At 35.6% G+C, this 18772-nt stretch overlaps 2 protein-coding genes across 5 annotated transcripts in view; one reads left to right on the plus strand and one right to left on the minus strand.

The window, feature by feature from the left end:
- Nucleotides 1-1317: 1317 nt before the first annotated feature.
- On the minus strand, nucleotides 1318-17326 carry LOC117344194 (inositol polyphosphate 1-phosphatase-like). 4 transcript variants are annotated; one of them, XM_033906854.1, is made up of 6 exons: nucleotides 17216-17326; nucleotides 12630-12849; nucleotides 11068-11185; nucleotides 7943-8092; nucleotides 6599-6773; nucleotides 1318-3004 (listed from the first exon to the last, which is right to left on the minus strand). In XM_033906854.1, the coding sequence occupies exons 2-6, from the start codon at nucleotides 12843-12845 to the stop codon at nucleotides 2515-2517; spliced, it is 1149 nt and encodes a 382-aa protein (XP_033762745.1). In that variant the 5' UTR covers nucleotides 12846-12849; nucleotides 17216-17326; the 3' UTR covers nucleotides 1318-2514. The 4 variants fall into 4 exon arrangements, with proteins under 4 accessions (XP_033762745.1, XP_033762744.1, XP_033762743.1 ...); XM_033906853.1 differs by having other exon boundaries at nucleotides 17183-17226; XM_033906852.1 differs by having other exon boundaries at nucleotides 17141-17221.
- Nucleotides 17327-17375: 49 nt separating this feature from the next.
- LOC117344193 (cyclin-dependent kinase 12-like) overlaps nucleotides 17376-18772 on the plus strand; it is a 36505-nt gene continuing 35108 nt past the window's right edge. The window contains 1 exon segment of the mRNA XM_033906850.1: nucleotides 17376-18496. Coding sequence (XP_033762741.1) covers nucleotides 17739-18496 — 758 coding nt within the window. The 5' untranslated portion in view covers nucleotides 17376-17738.

Consider the following 18772-nt stretch of genomic DNA (forward strand, 5'->3'; position numbering starts at 1 on the left):
TCCACTTATTAAAACACTTGATAGAACCACGTACTAAGAAAACATTTCCGTATGAAATTTGTGCGTACAAAAATAACTTTTTTTCTAGATCTCATTTTCATACCTTGTATTTCAATTCTTATTTACATACCTTGTATTTCAAAACGTTAAAATAAAACTTGTAATTCAAAATGTTAAAATTCAAATTCATTCTGTCAAACAGAAGGAGAATTACAAGTCTATATATAATTTAAAGATTGAATATTGGCAAGAACAATTAACCTATTTAGTAAATACTAAAATAATGTACAAATTTTCTTGTGGTAATTTGAATATTCATTAGATCTCTCCACATGTGATAAGCGATATACTAAGTTTGGTGTACATACCGAGTAAAAAGAGATTTTAACCTTTTATTGCAACTTATGACTAAAATTCACGAAATGAATTAAAACAAATTAAACAATCATACAAAATACAAAAAATTATACGAAATAAAAATACCTTCAGAAATTAAAACAAAAAGACAAAACTCTACAGAAACACGACATGTTAGAGAGCTCTTAAATACATGATGAGGTATTGACATACATACTTGTACTTTGTACATAAATACAATATATTACACACTTGATTGAAAGGTAAATTACATTCTTTTTTAAGTGCTACCTGTACATGACATGCACCTCTACATAAAAAAATGGGGCCGCGGTGGCCGAGTGGTTAAGGTGTACCGACACTTTATCACTAGCCCTCCACCACTGGGTTGCGAGTTCGAAACCTACGTGGGGCAGTTGCCAGGTACTGACCGTAGGCCGGTGGTTTTTCTCCGGGTACTCCGGCTTTCCTCCACCTCCAAAACCTGGAACGTCCTCAAATGACCCTGGCTGTTAATAGGACGTTAAACAAAAACAAACAAACCAAACTCTACATAAACAAAAGATCCAAGAGGGATTTTGGCACCCACCATTGAATTTATTGGTTCTATGTAAGACTGATCTTACTTTAATGATTTGATAACAAGGAAATCCTACATATGAAATTGAAGATAGATCCAAATAGGACGCTCTGAATTAGAAATAGCAATGCTAAACTTCAACTATCAGCCTGGCACACCTAGAGACCAAGGGGAACCTACATGTATAAAGTTTGAGAACAACCCCTCCAGTACATGTCAAGAAATAGGGATAACAAGTATTGATTATGGAGCGATGATTGACAGATGACATACGACAGATGGACGAAGGGTTATTTCAATGATCTGATGATAATGGGCTAAAAATTATACTGAATTTTTTTTTTCTATTTTCACAAATATTTAATATTCGTTCCTGCAAGAATTTTTTTTTTTTTTTATCAAATTTATATTTAAATATGTCACAAAACATAAAAATTTGCAAACTTATTGCATACATGTCTTAAAGAGATATAATGTGGCTTCACTCCTTAAGTGATTTTGATCAAACTTCACACTACTACAAAGGATTATAATACATCAGCTAACAGCAACAGATCTTACCCTTGTAATTGATCTACATGTATATACATCGATTCAAATCTTAATTCTGAAATGAATTTACCAAATAAACAAAAATTACATGTAATCATGATCAGTATAGCAATATTAAGCAATTTCTAAATTTCACAATTTTTTGGGTTTTTTTCCAAAAATAATCCCCAAACAATTTTCATATAAACAATAACAATAATAATAAAGTCTTATTTACTGCTATATCACAGCAACATAGCCAAAGTCTTTCACAAACTATTATCTGTGGTTCTAGGGCCTTTAGCAACCAGTCAATGTTCTCATTTACAGCTGAGTCGACTGGACCACAACAGAGTAAAGTATCTTGTTCAAGGCTACAACTTAGCGCCCGTGCCGTGACTCAAAATAGCGACCCTTCGGTTACGTAACCCTGTGTCCTACCACTAGACCAACATGTCTCTCATGCAATGTCAATAAAGTGACATTATAGACAGCACCCTGTATATATTATAGACATGTTTAAGCATTGATGCATTTGAGAAGTAACAGAAAATTTCACAAAATCACTTATTCTCGAAATTCCCCTGAATTTTACATTTTTGCTGCCAAAATTTGTGAAGATTTTTAACCTTAAAATACACTAAAAAAATAAAATACATACACTGGTATATGTAGGGTATGTTGAGATATCTACACTAAAGGCAACAATATTTCAGGTTTGGTTTGAACACTGATACCTTTTGTGAAAGAGCTTAACAAATCTTTAAAAGACGAGATTCCCAGGATCCCTTACTAATCACTGAACTGTAAATTCTTGATGATATCTGGTTAATGTTGGACTTACACTTTTTGAGCAATGGAACTTTTAAAATGAAAAGTTGACGCTGCCCCTGTCTCTTATGCAAAAATAACCCCATAGTCTCACTTTTGTGACTTTTTGTCCCAGGCGATATAAATGACTTACATACATACAACGGTATGGTATGTATGAAAAGAACCCAAAATTCGGCTCATGACTTTTTCTCTAGATGATAATAAGCCTAAGGTTATGCAATAATTTCCTTAATAGTTTTTAACATAGCTGTAGATGTGTAGGCAACTATTCCACCTTCGTTACACCATTGCTCTGCTCCACTGGCACCTGGACGGTCCGCCTTATCGTACCTTATCTGCAGGTCTCTGACAAGAGTTTCTGAATCCTGTAAATCTCCATCCTGTAAACTCTTGAAGCTGATCAACCCTCCACCAATTGATAATAGTATGGCGTGGGGTCCACATGCATCCCACTTGAATGTACTACTCTTGGACAGGATATAAGAGTCTGCAAGACCCTGAATTGCACAGAGAAGCTTGTATCCAGCACCAGCGGCGTAATGGAGAGAACATTTTTTGCTGAAAGTGGTTTGGATGTCTTGACATTCACTAGTACTCATCAATATGATAGGTGTGTCTCTAGGCTTAACAGGCGGTGGTTTCGAAAAGGAGTTAACTCTCGTGTCACCAACACAAACACCCCACATGGTTTCGCCAATCCATCTAAAACATAAATAGACACATTTACTAATATTTCACAAACTGGCTGATATATTTTTCCAATATAGAACTAGTAATATTCTTTATAATTTAGCTGATATCCATATTATTATGGCATAAATGAATTGGAGGGAGGGTTCAGGTGGAACCGGAGGAAAAATGTATCTTATTTAGAGGTTAAATTATAGTAAAAAGTTGGAAATTGTGTTATGGTGTGAATCAAAGCTATTGGCTTTTATAGACAGGTATTTATAGAGGTGGCATTGGTAGACAGATACTTGATATATATATATATATATAATTAAAAATATATAATGTCCTTGTGATGGATATACATAGTAATAATAACAAGAGGCCCATGGGGCCTGTATCGCTCACCTGGTTGGATTAGACCAAATGACAAAATAATGTTCCTATTCAATTTATTTTATTTGTAAATCTCTAACAATGCTATTTATGGTTATAGTGTGGGAATCCGAACTGCTTTAAAGATTAATGAATTCCAGAAGTAATTACCTCTATTTCCCCTATTGGGCCCCACCCTTTTGGCCCCTCGGGGGTCAGAGTCACCAATTATGCAAAATCTGTTCACCTTCCCCCAAGGATGTTTCTGACCAAATTGGGTTCAAATCCACTCATAACTTTATGACAAGTAGCGATTTAAAGGAATTACCTCGATTTCCTCTATTGGGCCCGGCCCCTTTGGGGTCAGAGTCACCAATTATGCAAAATCTGTTCCCCTTCCCCCGAGGATGTTTCTGACTAAATTGGGTTCAAATCCATACATAACTTTATGACAAGTAGCGATTTAAAGGAATTACCTCTATTTCCCCTATTGGGCCCCACCGTTTTGGCCCCTTTGGGGTCAGAGCCACCATTTATGCAAAATCTGTTCCCCTTCCCCAAAGGATGTCTCTGACCAAATTGGGTTAAAATCCATTCATAACTTTATGACAAGTAGCGATTTAAAGGAATTACCTCTATTTACCCTATTGGGCCACGCCCTTTTGGCCCCTTTGGGGTCAGAGCCACCATTTATCCAATATCTGTTCCCCTTCCCCAAAGGATGTCTCTGACCAAATTGGGTTAAAATCCATTCATAACTTTATGACTACGGTAGTAGCGATTTAAAGGAATTGCCTCTATTTCCCCTATTGGGCCCGCCCCTCCGGCCCCTGGGGGGTCAGAGCCACCATTTATGCAAATCTGATCCTCTTCTGCCAAGGATGTTTCTGACCAAATTTGGTAAAAATCCAATAAGAACTTTTTGACTAGTAGCGATTTGAAGCAAATGTTGACGGACGGACGACAGACGGACGACGGACGGACGGAGGGACGGACAGACGACGGACGCCGCGCCATGACATAAGCTCACCGGACCTTCGGTCCAGGTGAGCTAATAAACAAGAGGCCCATGGGGCCTGTATCGCTCACCTGGTTGGATTAAACCAAATGTCGAAATAATGTTCATATTCAATTTGTTTTATTTACAAAACTCTAACAATGCTATATTTGGTTATAGTGTGGGAATCCGAACTGCTTTAAAGATTAATGAAGTCCAGACTCTCTAAGGTCTGAAAGACCTCAAGAATTGTTTATAGAACATGCATTCATCACTTTATGACAAGTAGCGATTTAAAGAAATTACCTCTATTTCACCTATTGGGCCCCGCCCTTTGGCCATTCGGGGGTCAGAGTCACCATTTATGCAAAATCTGTTCCCCTGTTTCTGACCAAATTGGGTTCAAATCCATTCATAACTTGATGACTAATAGCGATTCAAAGGAATTACCTCTATTTCCCCCACTGGGCCCCGCCCTTTTGGCCCCTTTTTGGTCAGAGCCACCATTTATGCAAAATCTGTTCCCCTTCCCCCAAGGATGTTTCGGACCAAATTGGGTTCAAATCCATTCATAACTATATGACTAGTAGCGATTCAAAGGAATTACCTCTACTTCCCCCACTGGGCCCCGCTCTTTTTGCCCCTCGGGGGTCAGAATCACCATTTATGCAAAATCTGTTTCCCTTCCCCCAAGGATGTTTCTGACCGAATTGGGTTGAAATCCATTCATAACTTTATGACTAGTAGTGATTTAAAGGAATTACCTCTATTTCCCCTATTGGGCCCCGCCCCTTTGGCCCCTCGGGGGTCAGAGCCACCATTTATGCAAAATCTCTTCCCCTTCCCCAAAGGATGTTTCTGACCAAATTGGGTTCAAATCCATTCATAACTTTAAGACTAGTAGAGATTTAGAGGAATTACCTCTATTTCCCATATTTGGCCCCGCCCCTTTGGCCCCTCGGGGGTCAGAATCACCATTTATGCAAAATCTGTTCCCCTTCTCCCAAGGATGTTTCTGACCATATTGGGTTGAAATCCATTCATAACTTTATGACTAGTAGCGATTTAAAGGAATTACCTCTATTTCCCCTATTGGGCCCCGCTCCTTTGGCCCCTCAGGGGTCAGAGTCACCATTTATGCAAAATCTGTTCCCATTCTGCCAAGGATGTTTCTGGCCAAATTTGGTCAAAATCCAATAAGAACTTTATGACTAGTAGCGATTTGAAGCAAATGTTGACGGACGGACGGACGGACGGACGACGGACAGACGGACGACGGACGCCGCGCCATGGCATAAGCTCACCGGACCTTCGGTCCAGGTGAGCTAAAAACACAAACCAGAAATTCACACTAGCGCTTTCACATGCTTTGAGAGCAAGCTCTTCAGGTGTGTTTAAGAATAACACACCTGAAGAGCTTGCTCTCAAAGCATGTGAAAGCGCTAGTGTGAATTTCTGGTTTGTGTTTTTTATTATTATTACTATATATATATATATATAAATAAATTAGAACAACACCTAGACTTAAACATAAGAGCTTTCATTCTTGAATTTTCATGATGCTTAACTCTATATATATCAAGGTAGTCATATCATCTAATAGACAAGTTGTTACCATGATTATGTCAGAGTATCAGGCCAACCATTACTGTGTCCTTTTTCAAGAATGTGGATGTGATGTAGTGGTGCAAGATGCAGGTATTTCTGGCTAGGTGATTTGGTGTCATAGATTGTGAGTTTTAAGCCTGGCCAGGGCACAAGTCAAACATGGTCTTAGTTAGTCATTTGTGTTACTAAATCTTATATATAGGCGTTGCCTTTATAGACCAGCTGTTGCTATACAGAGATGTGGCCTTTTTAGACATGTATTTGATATATAGAGAGGTGGCCTTTTTAGACAGGTATTTGTTATGTAGAGGTGACCTTTTTAGACAGGTATTTGCTATACAGAGATGTGGCCTTTTTAGACATGTATTTGATATATAGAGATGTTGCCTTTTTAGACAGGTATTTGCTATAGGCCTACAGAAATGTGGCCTTTTTAGACAGGTATTTGCTATATAGAGAGGTGGCCTTTTTAGAAAGATATTTGCTATATATAGGGTGGCCTTCAGACAGGTATTTCTTATATAAAGAAGAGATCGCCATGAACTCTTTATGGAAAGTTTTTTTTAAAGGCAACCAAAAACCCCAATTATAATTACGTGATGGTGGTATTTTAGCAGGAAGCTAGCATATTATGTTGAAAATAGTACCTTTTAGACTGAGTATCGAATGTAGAGAAGGGCTGGTTTGTGACACCTACAAGGGGTAGACCTGTCCGTTTGTCATAAACCCCTATTATTACCACCACACACTGTAAGCCCTCTGAGGCTATACCGTTGTTCTCTACTGTCCCATGTAGGCCTCCAATGTACTGAGCTGTGGAATCTACAAGTTTGAAATGATATGTTGATATTAGCTGTGGAATCTACAAATACAAGTTTGAAATGATATGTTGATATTAGCTGTGGAATCTACAAATACAAGTTTGATACATACTTTGTATAGACCAAAACCTGAGAAACAAATGTAAACATGAGTGGCGGCCAATAATGATTTAACTTGACACAGCTAGATCAAACATGAATGGTGGTCTATAATGATTTAACTTAAGACAGCTGATCAAACATGAATGGTGGTCTATAATGATTGAACTTGACACAGCTAGATCAAACATGAATGGCGGTCTATAATGATTGAACTTGACACAGCTAGATCTGCTGTCATGAAACATGAAGCTTTCTTAAAATTATCAACTTGGAGATGAGTCCAAACTAAGAGAAATACCAGATTTCTTTCAAACAAAATCGTTGTTCATCAACATTGATTAAATCTACCTTGACACCATCAGATTCAGTATCAATTTTGCTTTTGTAAAACTTTCATCAAGCATAAAAAAATTCCAAAGATACAAACAAGATGATTGTTGTTTGCCTTTTGTTGTTGAAATATCCAAGATTAAGTAGGTAGGTGTTATCTAATCATTGTGATCAATTTCCTAAGATAATCCCACTTAAAACCCAGAAATACAAGCATCCTATAGCCATGTTATGATGATGTGGTCACAGTCAGTAAAGTGTTTTAAACACTCTGGGTACACAAAAGCTGACAAATGACAGCTGGGATTCTGGAAATTTGTTTCATTATTACAAGATTATATTTTAAGTAAACCCCTGTAGTATCTAAGTATCTGGGCCCAGTTGTTCAAAAGGTGACAAGGCAAATCACAATGAATTTAACAACAATTTAAAAATCCTGTTAAAAGAATTTGTGGTAAAACTAACTTGCCCAAATAATATGAAACTACAGCACCCATCAGCCTCGTCCTACCTACTTACTTATTTTAAGGAATACACATACAGAAGTTTTGAAGTAAAGGAGAAATGAGATTTTCACTAATCAAGTGTAGACTAATCACCTTTTGAACAACTGGGCCCTGTTGTCAACCAATTCTGAAGACTTGGGTAATTGGATAAATTCTAAAATAAGGTAAAACAGGATATAGAATGAACTCTAGTGACAGATATTTGAGTTCAGGTGTATAAGACTCCATGTACCTATGGGATCGATCCATACTCCTATATCTTCTACATTAACTTCCAGTCCCACCAACTTCTCAAGTCCACTTCCTACATCCACTGCGACAGACTCATGTGCCTCTCTTGCCAGTAAATCTGCTGCTCGCTTGTTTCCATCCAACACTTTGTCTGTAACACAAGAATATTATATTATCACAACAAAGATTTATCCCTTCATGTTATTCTGACATAATACTTTAAACAGTTGGTTATGAGAAACAGAAAAACTAACAAGATTAAAACTGACACCAAATGAGGGATCTGCCAAACCAATTAACTATACAGGTAAAATATAATGTCAGGTACAATATAATGTCAGGTAAAATATAATGTCTGGTACGGTATAATGTCTGGTATAATATAATATCAGGTACAATATAATGTCTGGTACAGTATAATGTCTGGTACAGTATAATGTCTGGTACAATATAATACCAGGTACAATATAATGTCAGTAATAATATAATGTCTGGTACAATATAATGTCTGGTACAGTATAATGTCTGGTACAATATAATGTCTGGTACAGTATAATGTCAGGTACAGTATAACATCAGGTACAATATAATGTCAGTTATAATATAATGTCTGGTACAATATAATATCTGGTACAATATAATATCCGGTACAGTACAATGTCAGGTACAATATAATGTTTGGTACAGTACAATGTCAGGTACAATATAATGTCAGGTACAGTACAATGTCAGGTACAATATAATGTCAGTTATAATATAATGTCGGGTACAATATAATATCAGGTACAGTACAATGTCAGGTACAATATAATGTCTGGTACAATATAATATCTGGTACAATATAATATCAGGTTCAGTACAATGTCAGGTACATTATAATATCTGGTACAATATAATGTCAGGTACAGTACAATGTCAGGTACAATATAATATCAGGTACAGTACAATGTCAGGTACAGTATAATGTCTGGTACAGTATAATGTCTGGTATAATATAATGTCTGGTACAATATAATGTCAGGTATAATATAATGTCAGGTACAATATAATGTCTGGTACAATATAATATCAGGTACAATATAATATCAGGTACAGTATAATGTCTGGTATAATATAATGTCTGGTACAATATAATATCTGGTACAATATGTCAGGTACAGTACAATGTCAGGTACAATATAATATCAGGTACAGTACAATGTCAGGTACAGTATAATGTCTGGTATAATATAATGTCTGGTACAATATAATATGTGGTACAATATAATATCAGGTACAATATAATATCAGGTACAGTACAATGTCAGGTACAATGTAATATCAGGTACAATATAATATCAGGTACAATATAATGTCCAGTACAGTACAATGTCAGGTACATTATAATATCTGGTACAGTATAATGTCTGGTATAATATAATGCCAGGTACAATATAATATCTGGTACAATACAATGTCAGGTACAATATAATATCAGGTACAATATAATGTCCAGTACAGTACAATGTCAGGTACATTATAATATCTGGTACAATATAATGTCAGGTACAATATAATGTCTGGTATAATATAATGTCTGGTATAATATAATATCTGGTATAATATAATGTCAGGTATAATATCATGTCTGGTACAATATAATGTCAGGTACAGTATAATGTCTGGTACAGTATAATGTCAGGAACAATCTAATGTCAGGTATAATATAATGTCAGGTATAATATAATATCAGGTACAGTACAATGTCAGGTACAATATCATGTCAGGTACAATATAATGTCAGGTACAGTATAATGTCAGGTACAGTATAATGTCAGGGTATAATATAATGTGAGGTACAATATAATGTTGGGTACAATGTACTGTTATATAAACAGTACTGGACTGACAAGGACATTTTTTTCAACTTGTGAGGTGATTTCCTAATGTTGCAACAAAATCATATCAAAGAAAGTAAGTGTGAATTACTTGTATGAGTTACCTCCCATTGTACAAACCAGGCAGCAAGCGTTATAATTGGTGCAGAAAATAGTTAGCAATACTCCATGATAAAGCTGGACATTGTCTATGATTTTGATGTGTTTTCTGTAACGTAATGATCCAATACAGGTGTCTTTAATCATATGATAACATGAAATTACAAACAAATACTTTGCAAAAGCAGATAAAGTGTTGTTTTGTTTTTTTTGCGAAGAAATTATTCAGTCCCATCCTGAACTCCTTGGCTCATCGAGGACTGGTAGAGATGACTGTGCAAGCACAGCACCTAAAAATGCAAAACTTTGCCAATGTTTCAAAAAAAATTGGGAAATCTAAAGTAATTCTTCCTGATGTTTGGCCTCAGAAGGACTTCCACCCAAATTAGTGAAAGACAAACACTAAAAACTAAACTTGTGACAAAGGATGGGTCATTGTACCACTGTATGCCTTTTACTACTTATTGGTAGGAATAAAAAAACGAAAAAGTGAAAAGTTTTGATTACATATGTAGGAAATTCAAACATGAATTAACTGAAACAGCAATGATCCAAGACTTAATTATTAATTATGTAACAGAGTGCATGATTAATAAAATTTTAATCACTGCCCTCCACAGGGAATTGACCTGGGACATCTAGCTTACACTAGTCTTACTCTCAAGCGATTAAGCTAAAGAGAAGATCTCTCTAGGAGTAGTATATTGTGGTTAGTATTTACCATAGTTATATAAGCCCCCTCCAGGAGAGAACTCGTTCTTGGGTTATCCGGGAGTAACAGCGACATTTATGGAGCAAGACTTGAGTATTTCTTCTGGGTCCCGACATGGGTGCCAATGTTACAGAGCATACGATTGATTAAGTTTAGATCACTGCCTATGATAGGGATCGAACCCGGGACCTCTGGCTAACTAGTCTTACACTCAACCAATCGAGCTTAAGAGAATATTTTTCAAGCCGATCAGTATATTGCAGCTAGTATTTACTAAACAGGGTTACAATTACAACAACAAATCTGAATCACTGTCTTAGTATCACTGGAAGCCAGGTTCAGACTTGTATGGATACAAATCAATGAATAAATTTTGTGTAAAAAAAAAAAATATTTTAAATTTTCAAAAATTAATGCCAGAAAGTACAGAAACCTTACTGAGGAGGTCTGTAGTGTGTTGTTTTGTGGCCTGGATCTCCACGGTGATAGATTCCCCAACAGCATTGGTAAAAGTGTTACTTTCCTCACCATAGATACTCCCTTTAATGTCTGGAATCTGCGGGAAAAGAATACCCAATGTGATTTGATAAGAATAAAATAAATTAATGAACCAATATGTTAACTTAAAATATAAATAACAGTATTTATGGACTAAGAGAGTTATTTTTCAAAATAACTATCAAAAGAGTTTAGATAGCTTAGATTTTAAATCAATGTTTTCCCTAACTTTGATAAAATGTGTTACACTTCCAGGAATTTACAGTCACATGCCCACACCTCAGGATAAAATTGTTATTTAAGATGAGCAAGGACCATTTTATACCAGTATGGTAAGGCATATGACCTTAAACTTAACACTTGGCATCCTAACAGGTGCTTGAATACAAAATTTGATAATTGTAAGTTACATGTACAGGAGATCTGCCAAAGACAATTGATAAACAAAGGGCCATAACTCTGTACAGAGAAGGAAATTTGATATAATTTCAGTACAATCCTCTGCTATATCCTTAGAGATGCTAGCATGTGAATTTGACAAAAGTAGTTAAATTTCTGTAGGTAATATATGAGTTAACTAAGGGACATAACTCTGTACAGATTAGAGTAAAGGACCTATTTTAGCACTCTGCCATCTCCCATCGTCCGATACCCACAGCTGATCGCACTACACTGTATATAGCCCTAGCTGAACTTGTCCCAAACTGATCTTTGAATACAAAAGTTGGTAGTTATAAGGGAAATAGATTTACCCTTCTATATATTACATAATGACTACATGTATTTGAGGTCAGTGTGTTAACATGAATAATTGTATACAATGTACATGTTTTATTCTATGTTACTTTTGTATGAACAAGTTTACAACAGTATCTTATTAACTCTCACTTGGCATTACTGGCTGTCATTTTACTGTCGTCTATGGAGTATGGCTTGCTGTGTGACTAGCATGTACTCTCAGGGACTTGGACAAATTATCTACCCACAGTCCATATATTATTTATTTTTAAGGTACAAAAATAGTTCATTTCCCCCAGTAAAATGTTAACGGACTGCCAGGTTTGAGGAGTCCTGGGATCAACCCTGAACAGCTTGGTGTTTGTATGTACCAGTAATTATATTACACATACTGTGTATATTGACAATGGTTTGGGAGATTGTCCCAGGTCATTGTGGGTATAATCTAACGAATGATCCATATGTCAATTACATGCGTTATAATAAATATGGACAATTAGGTGGGAACTTGTGCCAAGTGCCTGTGTATCAGTCCACCCATAACAAAGCATGCACCAAATGACTGACAGAGTATAGGTATCACATACAATCCCCTCTGGTAGTGCTAGTGAGATGAACTGTAACTAAACACAAAGAACTGAGCAGGATATATTTATGTCTTGTCAGTTGACAGATAAAAGGTGTTTTTCTTGTTTTTGGTTTAAATGTATACCATTAATTAATTTTAAAATTCAAGTCAAACACAAGCAGTTAATGAAAATTACCTTTTCTGTCAGATCATGCCTAACAATCTCTTGAACAAGAACATCAGCGAGAGTTTTGAAGTCTTGGACAAATCGCTGGTTTTTGGAATCTCCTGTTTTTTCCTCCACCAGAAGGTTCAGTAAATCAGCATCAGATCTGATTATCCTGGCCACATTGGCTCCCTTTTCTGCTGTGTTTACCAGTAACTTCAAAACCTCGGCCACACCCACTTTCATCTTTCTGTAATTATATATGTAACAACATACATTTTATGCGTCCATCTAATGTACCATTATTTGCATGTAGAAAATGAGTGATTTTGTATAGAACAATATAGTAAATTATTGTATAATTTTTTCATGTTATTTGATAATTTCAAACAGAAATTACTTTTGTGGTTTCCATGTGGGTCGAGCCTCCAATATATCTTGACTTCCTATATACATATATGACTTAATTAATTGTCAAAAGCTTGCAAACGGTGTGCACAGAAATCTCAGAAGGATCGATCTTGTTGGTACGTATACCCATCATTGAATGAATTGTCTTCGTTAGAGCTATGTAAGACTGATCTTTTCTCTAATTTCACCATCTTTCATCTTTTCCTCTTAATTATTTGAAAACAAAGGGAACCTTACATGTGAAATCTGAGAAAGGCCCATCAAACACATTCAGAGAAATATAATAAATCTAAACTTGCAAAATCAAAGATGGACACCTGTTGGCCATTTCGTGTTCACAATCAATCCCTAGATAGTATAGAATGGGCACAACTAGAGGGGCAGAGGGGAACGTTAACCTATATATATATACAAAGTTTGAAAAATATTCTTCCAGTACTTCTCAAGTAGTCATAACAAGGATTGTTAACAGGATGGACGACAGTCTATTAACAGCCCAATACCATGTGTCTGATGATGGAATGATGTGAGCTAAAATATATATATACATTGTATACTAATAATATAAATGATTGAAATTACAAATTTCCATGTTCCTTGCCAGAAGAGAACATTTATACAATGCTTGTTATTTCAGTTTTAAAAAATTGAAAAAAACCCATGATAATTTGACAAAGATCATGCTACAATCCGAGGCCTAGAGATAAGTTACATAATGATAATTAGCAAATCTGATCTTGCAATGCACAGAAAATAATGTCTAAGACCTTGCACTACGCGACATAAGATGATTCAATACTTTCAGGTTGTTTCATTACATGCATTTCATATATACAATGGTGAACAAACAAAGTATTTACTAAAACACTATATATATATATAGTACATGTTATGTTTTGAATGTCCACATGTACCAGACACTTTTGCATATTGGAAAATATGATGGCTAAATTCTGAATCAAAGTCGTTATAACCTTCACTGAGTAGTGAGTACATCCTTGTGTTTATATTATTAGACAACATGTATAATGTAGCTAGTACATTGTAATGTACTGTAGTATACTAGAAACAATCAGGTTATATGGCCACTAATTAAACCCCTCTACAGGTAATGGGCAGTGCTCTTGTCTACCTGTGGATTTTATCTATACAGGTAACAGGCAGTGCCCCCGTCTTCCTGTAGGTTTTACCTATACAGGTACACAATGGACAGTCTCTTGTCTAGATGTGGTCAATCAAACTGGTACCTGTCTATCATCTGTCAGTATAATAATAGTTTAACATGCCCCCCCCCCCCACCACCACCATGGTAATCAGGTGTCAGTCACAACACCTGGCCAGCCCCCCCCCCCCCCCCCCTCCCTTTTATTTGGATATTTAGATACATAATTACCCCAAGGATCTATTTCTACTAGTTTTCTGATATGCAACACTTATAATGAACAAATACCAGGTAAACAGATTTGAATTTATAGTTTTAGCGATTGAATGGTTACCAGAGTTTACATCTGGTCATCTTTATTATGTAGATACAGGTTCATAATTTTTTTTCATTATCATTAACATATTTAAATATGTGATATGAAATTGCTTGCTCACTGAACAAATCAAATAAATTATTAATTATAAATATTCATTTGCTGAAAAAAAAATCATACTGGTGAAGGCATTCTATACTATAAATTTTCACTTTAAATATTATTTTAATTGAGCAAAAATGTTCAAATGAAACAAAACTGGCCAGTGAAACACAATAGTAATGGGGTGTTCTCTGAACACCAACATTTTTATGTAGAAATATAGTGTATATAGTAATATATACACCACTTTCAATGATGAGTATTATGAAGAAGCATTTGAGGACGAAATGCTTCCTCTGTATTTGGTTCAAAGTCATAATATTAACTTCAATTCTTCTGACTTCAGCAGATAAATGTTGTGTAATTTTATAATCTGCTATGTTATATTATTATTTCAAAGAACATGAATACTATTAATAATAATATTATTATCAAAATACATACATATTATAGTTGAAATATAACCCTTTACCTGACCTCTAGCCATTGTTTTACTTGTATTAACAGACACCTTCAATATGAGTTATACTATATATTGTGAGACTCTCTGTTAACATTCCAGCCTGTCAGAAGATGACCATATTTCCCTAGCAGTATATATATCCTTGTCAAGGGACAGACCTGTTTATTATTATCATCATCTTTATTTTCCTCCAAGATGAAGACCATAATATATAATATATACATTGAACACAAATTATAAACATTTATTATATTTTGTGCAAATAAATGATGATTGAAGAAGTAACCGTGCGAGAATATATGAAGATCTGTGCCAATGATACCTGTATCAGGATCAAATATTTTTGTCACAAATTATATTAAATTTAGTATACATTTTATATATTATAATATGCTACTCTTGGAGAAGAAAATGTGACACTATTATACACAGTTTTGGATTATCTGATGTAATGAACAGTCAACGCTCGACTAAATGTAAACTTCGTGATATTAAGCGGATATTGGATAATCAAGACCAGATAGATTGGAGAAATGATCTTTTTAATGATAGTAACCGTGTAAATGGTAATAAGTTGCGTACCTACCGCCTATATAAAATGAAATTAGTACAAGTTTTTATGTTAAAAATATTAGAAATAGATCACACAGAAGAATTTTATCTAATTTTAGAAGTGGTTCTCTGCCATTAGCTATAGAAACGGGTAGATACGCCAGGCCAATAATTCCTTTACAAGAAAGGAAATGTATATATTGTACATCAAATCATGTTGAGGATGAAACTCACTTTTTTATTGATTGCGATTTTTACTCTGACTTGAGACTTTTAGTTTTTAATAAAGCAGAAGCTAATTTACAGAATTTTAATGCTTTAAACAGCAAAGATAAATTAACATTTCTTATGAAAGAAGATAATTTGCAAAAAGATGTCGCCAGGTTATTGTTTGATATGTACCAAAGAAGACAAAACTTTTTATCAATAAGTCTTAGTATTAATTGACACTCAAGATTTTACTGCAGTAGTGTCTCATAAGCCAAATATGGCTGGGTGTTGATGCATTTTAACGTTTTTAATGAAATTATGCTTGTATTTTATGTATATTTTATGTATCAATACGTGACACTTTAACAAACATATCTGAATCTGATTTAATAATGTTACCAGATTTATATATCAGTGTGTTTTAGATATACACCTGGTAGTAGATGCATAACTTAAGTTTATATTATAATTAAAAAAATAATGAAGAAAATTGGTTTCATTAATTAATTAATGGAAGACAGAGGCCCATGGTAGCCTATAGGTACATATACAGGTAGCCATGGGTATTGCCCATTACCTTTATAGGGGTTTCTGATGTCCTTTAGCTATGCCAACAGAACACTGACTAGTCAGTGAGATGAAACCTAGCAACAGGTAGAGTATAATGTAGGTGATAAACCAGTAACAATCACTACCTGATAACTACACTTGTAGTTTACCTGTACTGCAGTAGTTGTCTAGACAAAGTACACAAATACATGTTGCCTAAAATAAACTTAGCAGCACATCTAGTTCACTGTCTGAGAATCAACACCCAATGCAAGTTAAAATCTAATATCCAGGATATTGGACTTAACTATGTAACACGGCTGTTAATTAAGATGCTACTTAAACAAGAGATCATTGAGGGATATTGGTGCGCATGTGCACCATTGAATGATCTTTGTTAGATATAGATAAGACTATGGAACCTCCTCTAAGTAGCACTAGCACTAAAGCAGCAGTACAATGCACTATATACACGAGTGGACTTCAAGGCACACATATCTACCGCAGAATGACATAGGGTCATTCACGCTGACCTCACATGTCACTGGTCAGAACAATAGATTAGACCACGCCCACTAGAGGTCTTATTTGGCTTGGGTTAAGTAGAGTTAAATCGCCATAAAATTTGTACTAAAAAATTATCTTGTGCCATTTGACATTTCGGGTGAGACAGTGGTTATTCATACTTACCTGACAAAATCAACCTGATCGATAGTTAAAAGACACTTGAAGCTTTCATGTTTATAATGTGCATATTGGAAAATAAGTTAAAGCACCTGGAAGATTCGTAATATAGCAAGCAAACGAGTTCAAAGTACCAGGGTAAATTAGACGGAAGAGATGTTGTTTACCTCCAGCACCGGCATGTGTACTACGTCATCATTTTGGTTGTAAACCACAATGCATTTCGGCGTATTTCTGCAATACATGATAGCAAAGTAATATGCCATCAAAATCCATCATTTTTTACGCCGTTTAGAAAGCATCAAACCGAAAAACATTAATGATCGAATAATTAAATTATCAAAATTTGTGAATCTCATGAAATTTTATATAATAATAAGCTACTCTACGTAATATCGAAGAGTTTCTTTACCAACTGACTTGTTACCAAGTGGTACAATACACAGCTCGTACACACGAGCGTTTGGAAATCAGCTGACGATGATTCCGTCCAAGGAAGAGGCGAGTTGAAGCAAGAGCACCAAATATTCAGTATTCGCCACAAAAATGGACTAAATGTGAGTTATTTAATGTAATATTGCCGAAATGTGTTGTGTAAAGTGACATCTAGCGAGGATTTCATTGCTACGTGGATATTATGAGGAGATAACTCTAAAGAAACACCATGTGTGCGTAACCGGTTTCAACATAATGCCAAGGAAACCTACGAATCAGTCGCAGTCGTTTTTTGATGAATTTGATGCAAGATCATATCGACATTTAGTCAACAGAGAACAAGACATTCCAGGACACCATGTTCCGTCACAGTCGTCACAGGGTCCATCACAATCTTCAAGTTCCGGCAAAAAGCGGAAGAAACAAAAGCAGAAATCACACAAAAAATCGAAAGAAAAGAGTGAAAGACATCTACAGGAAAATTATCGGATGCAAACGGAATCGAAAAATAAGTCTATAGTAGCTTACGATGATATTAGTTCAGACTCTGACATTTCCAACAATGGGCCAGTTTCACCTGTTAATCGTGTTCATAATAATAATAATAGCAGGGAAGCATCAAAGAGGTCCATGTCTCCCGGGCCTAACATGAGGGGATATTTGCCCGACAGGAGTCCGAGTATGTCCCCAAATAACATACGCGAACCGTCTAGTCCATCACATCCGCCCGCGAGAAGTTCAAGTAGGAAACACCAAAAGAAACGACCACTGTCGCCGCAAGAACTCCCAGTGCCAAAGGATCATTCTAAAAACTACTCTGGTGGTGGCAGTGTTCCTACACCAAAGGCATATAATATGCCACCAAAAGCGTACAATCCACCAAAGGCTTACGCTGATCCACCTCGTGCTTACAGTGGATCATTTAATAGAGACCATAGTCCAACGGAAAGTCCAAGGAAACGTTACAGATCTCGTTCACCAAGTCCGTCATATATGGGCAGGAAGAAAAACAGGTAATGATCGTTAGAGACAGTCTACAGAGACGAAATTGTATCGGAAATGATGAAGGATTTTCTGAAATTGACATGCATGTATACATATTTATTAATTTTATGGTTTTAATTGATATTTTGTTAAAGTTCACTTTAGCCACATATGTTGACCACAACCATATTTCTTTCAATTAGTTATCAACTTATCAGGCAATTACATACTTTCTTGTAAAAAATCATCATGATGCATGCAGCAAAATTAACAATAGTGCTGAAATGGTTAGCAAAGATACCAAC

Source organism: Pecten maximus, chromosome 15 (genome assembly GCF_902652985.1).
Source record: "Pecten maximus chromosome 15, xPecMax1.1, whole genome shotgun sequence".
Taxonomy (NCBI): domain Eukaryota; kingdom Metazoa; phylum Mollusca; class Bivalvia; order Pectinida; family Pectinidae; genus Pecten; species Pecten maximus.

Excerpts from the sequence above, each read along its gene's own strand:
- LOC117344194 (XM_033906854.1), bottom strand. The coding sequence starts at position 12,845 with ATGAAAGTGGGTGTGGCCGAGGTTTTGAAGTTACTGGTAAACACAGCA. Across the intron at positions 11,186-12,629 it reads GGCATGATCTGACAGAAAAG|ATTCCAGACATTAAAGGGAG; the intron begins GTAATTTTCATT and ends CTTTTCCCGCAG. Across the intron at positions 3,005-6,598 it reads TTCGATACTCAGTCTAAAAG|ATGGATTGGCGAAACCATGT; the intron begins GTACTATTTTCA and ends TTTATGTTTTAG.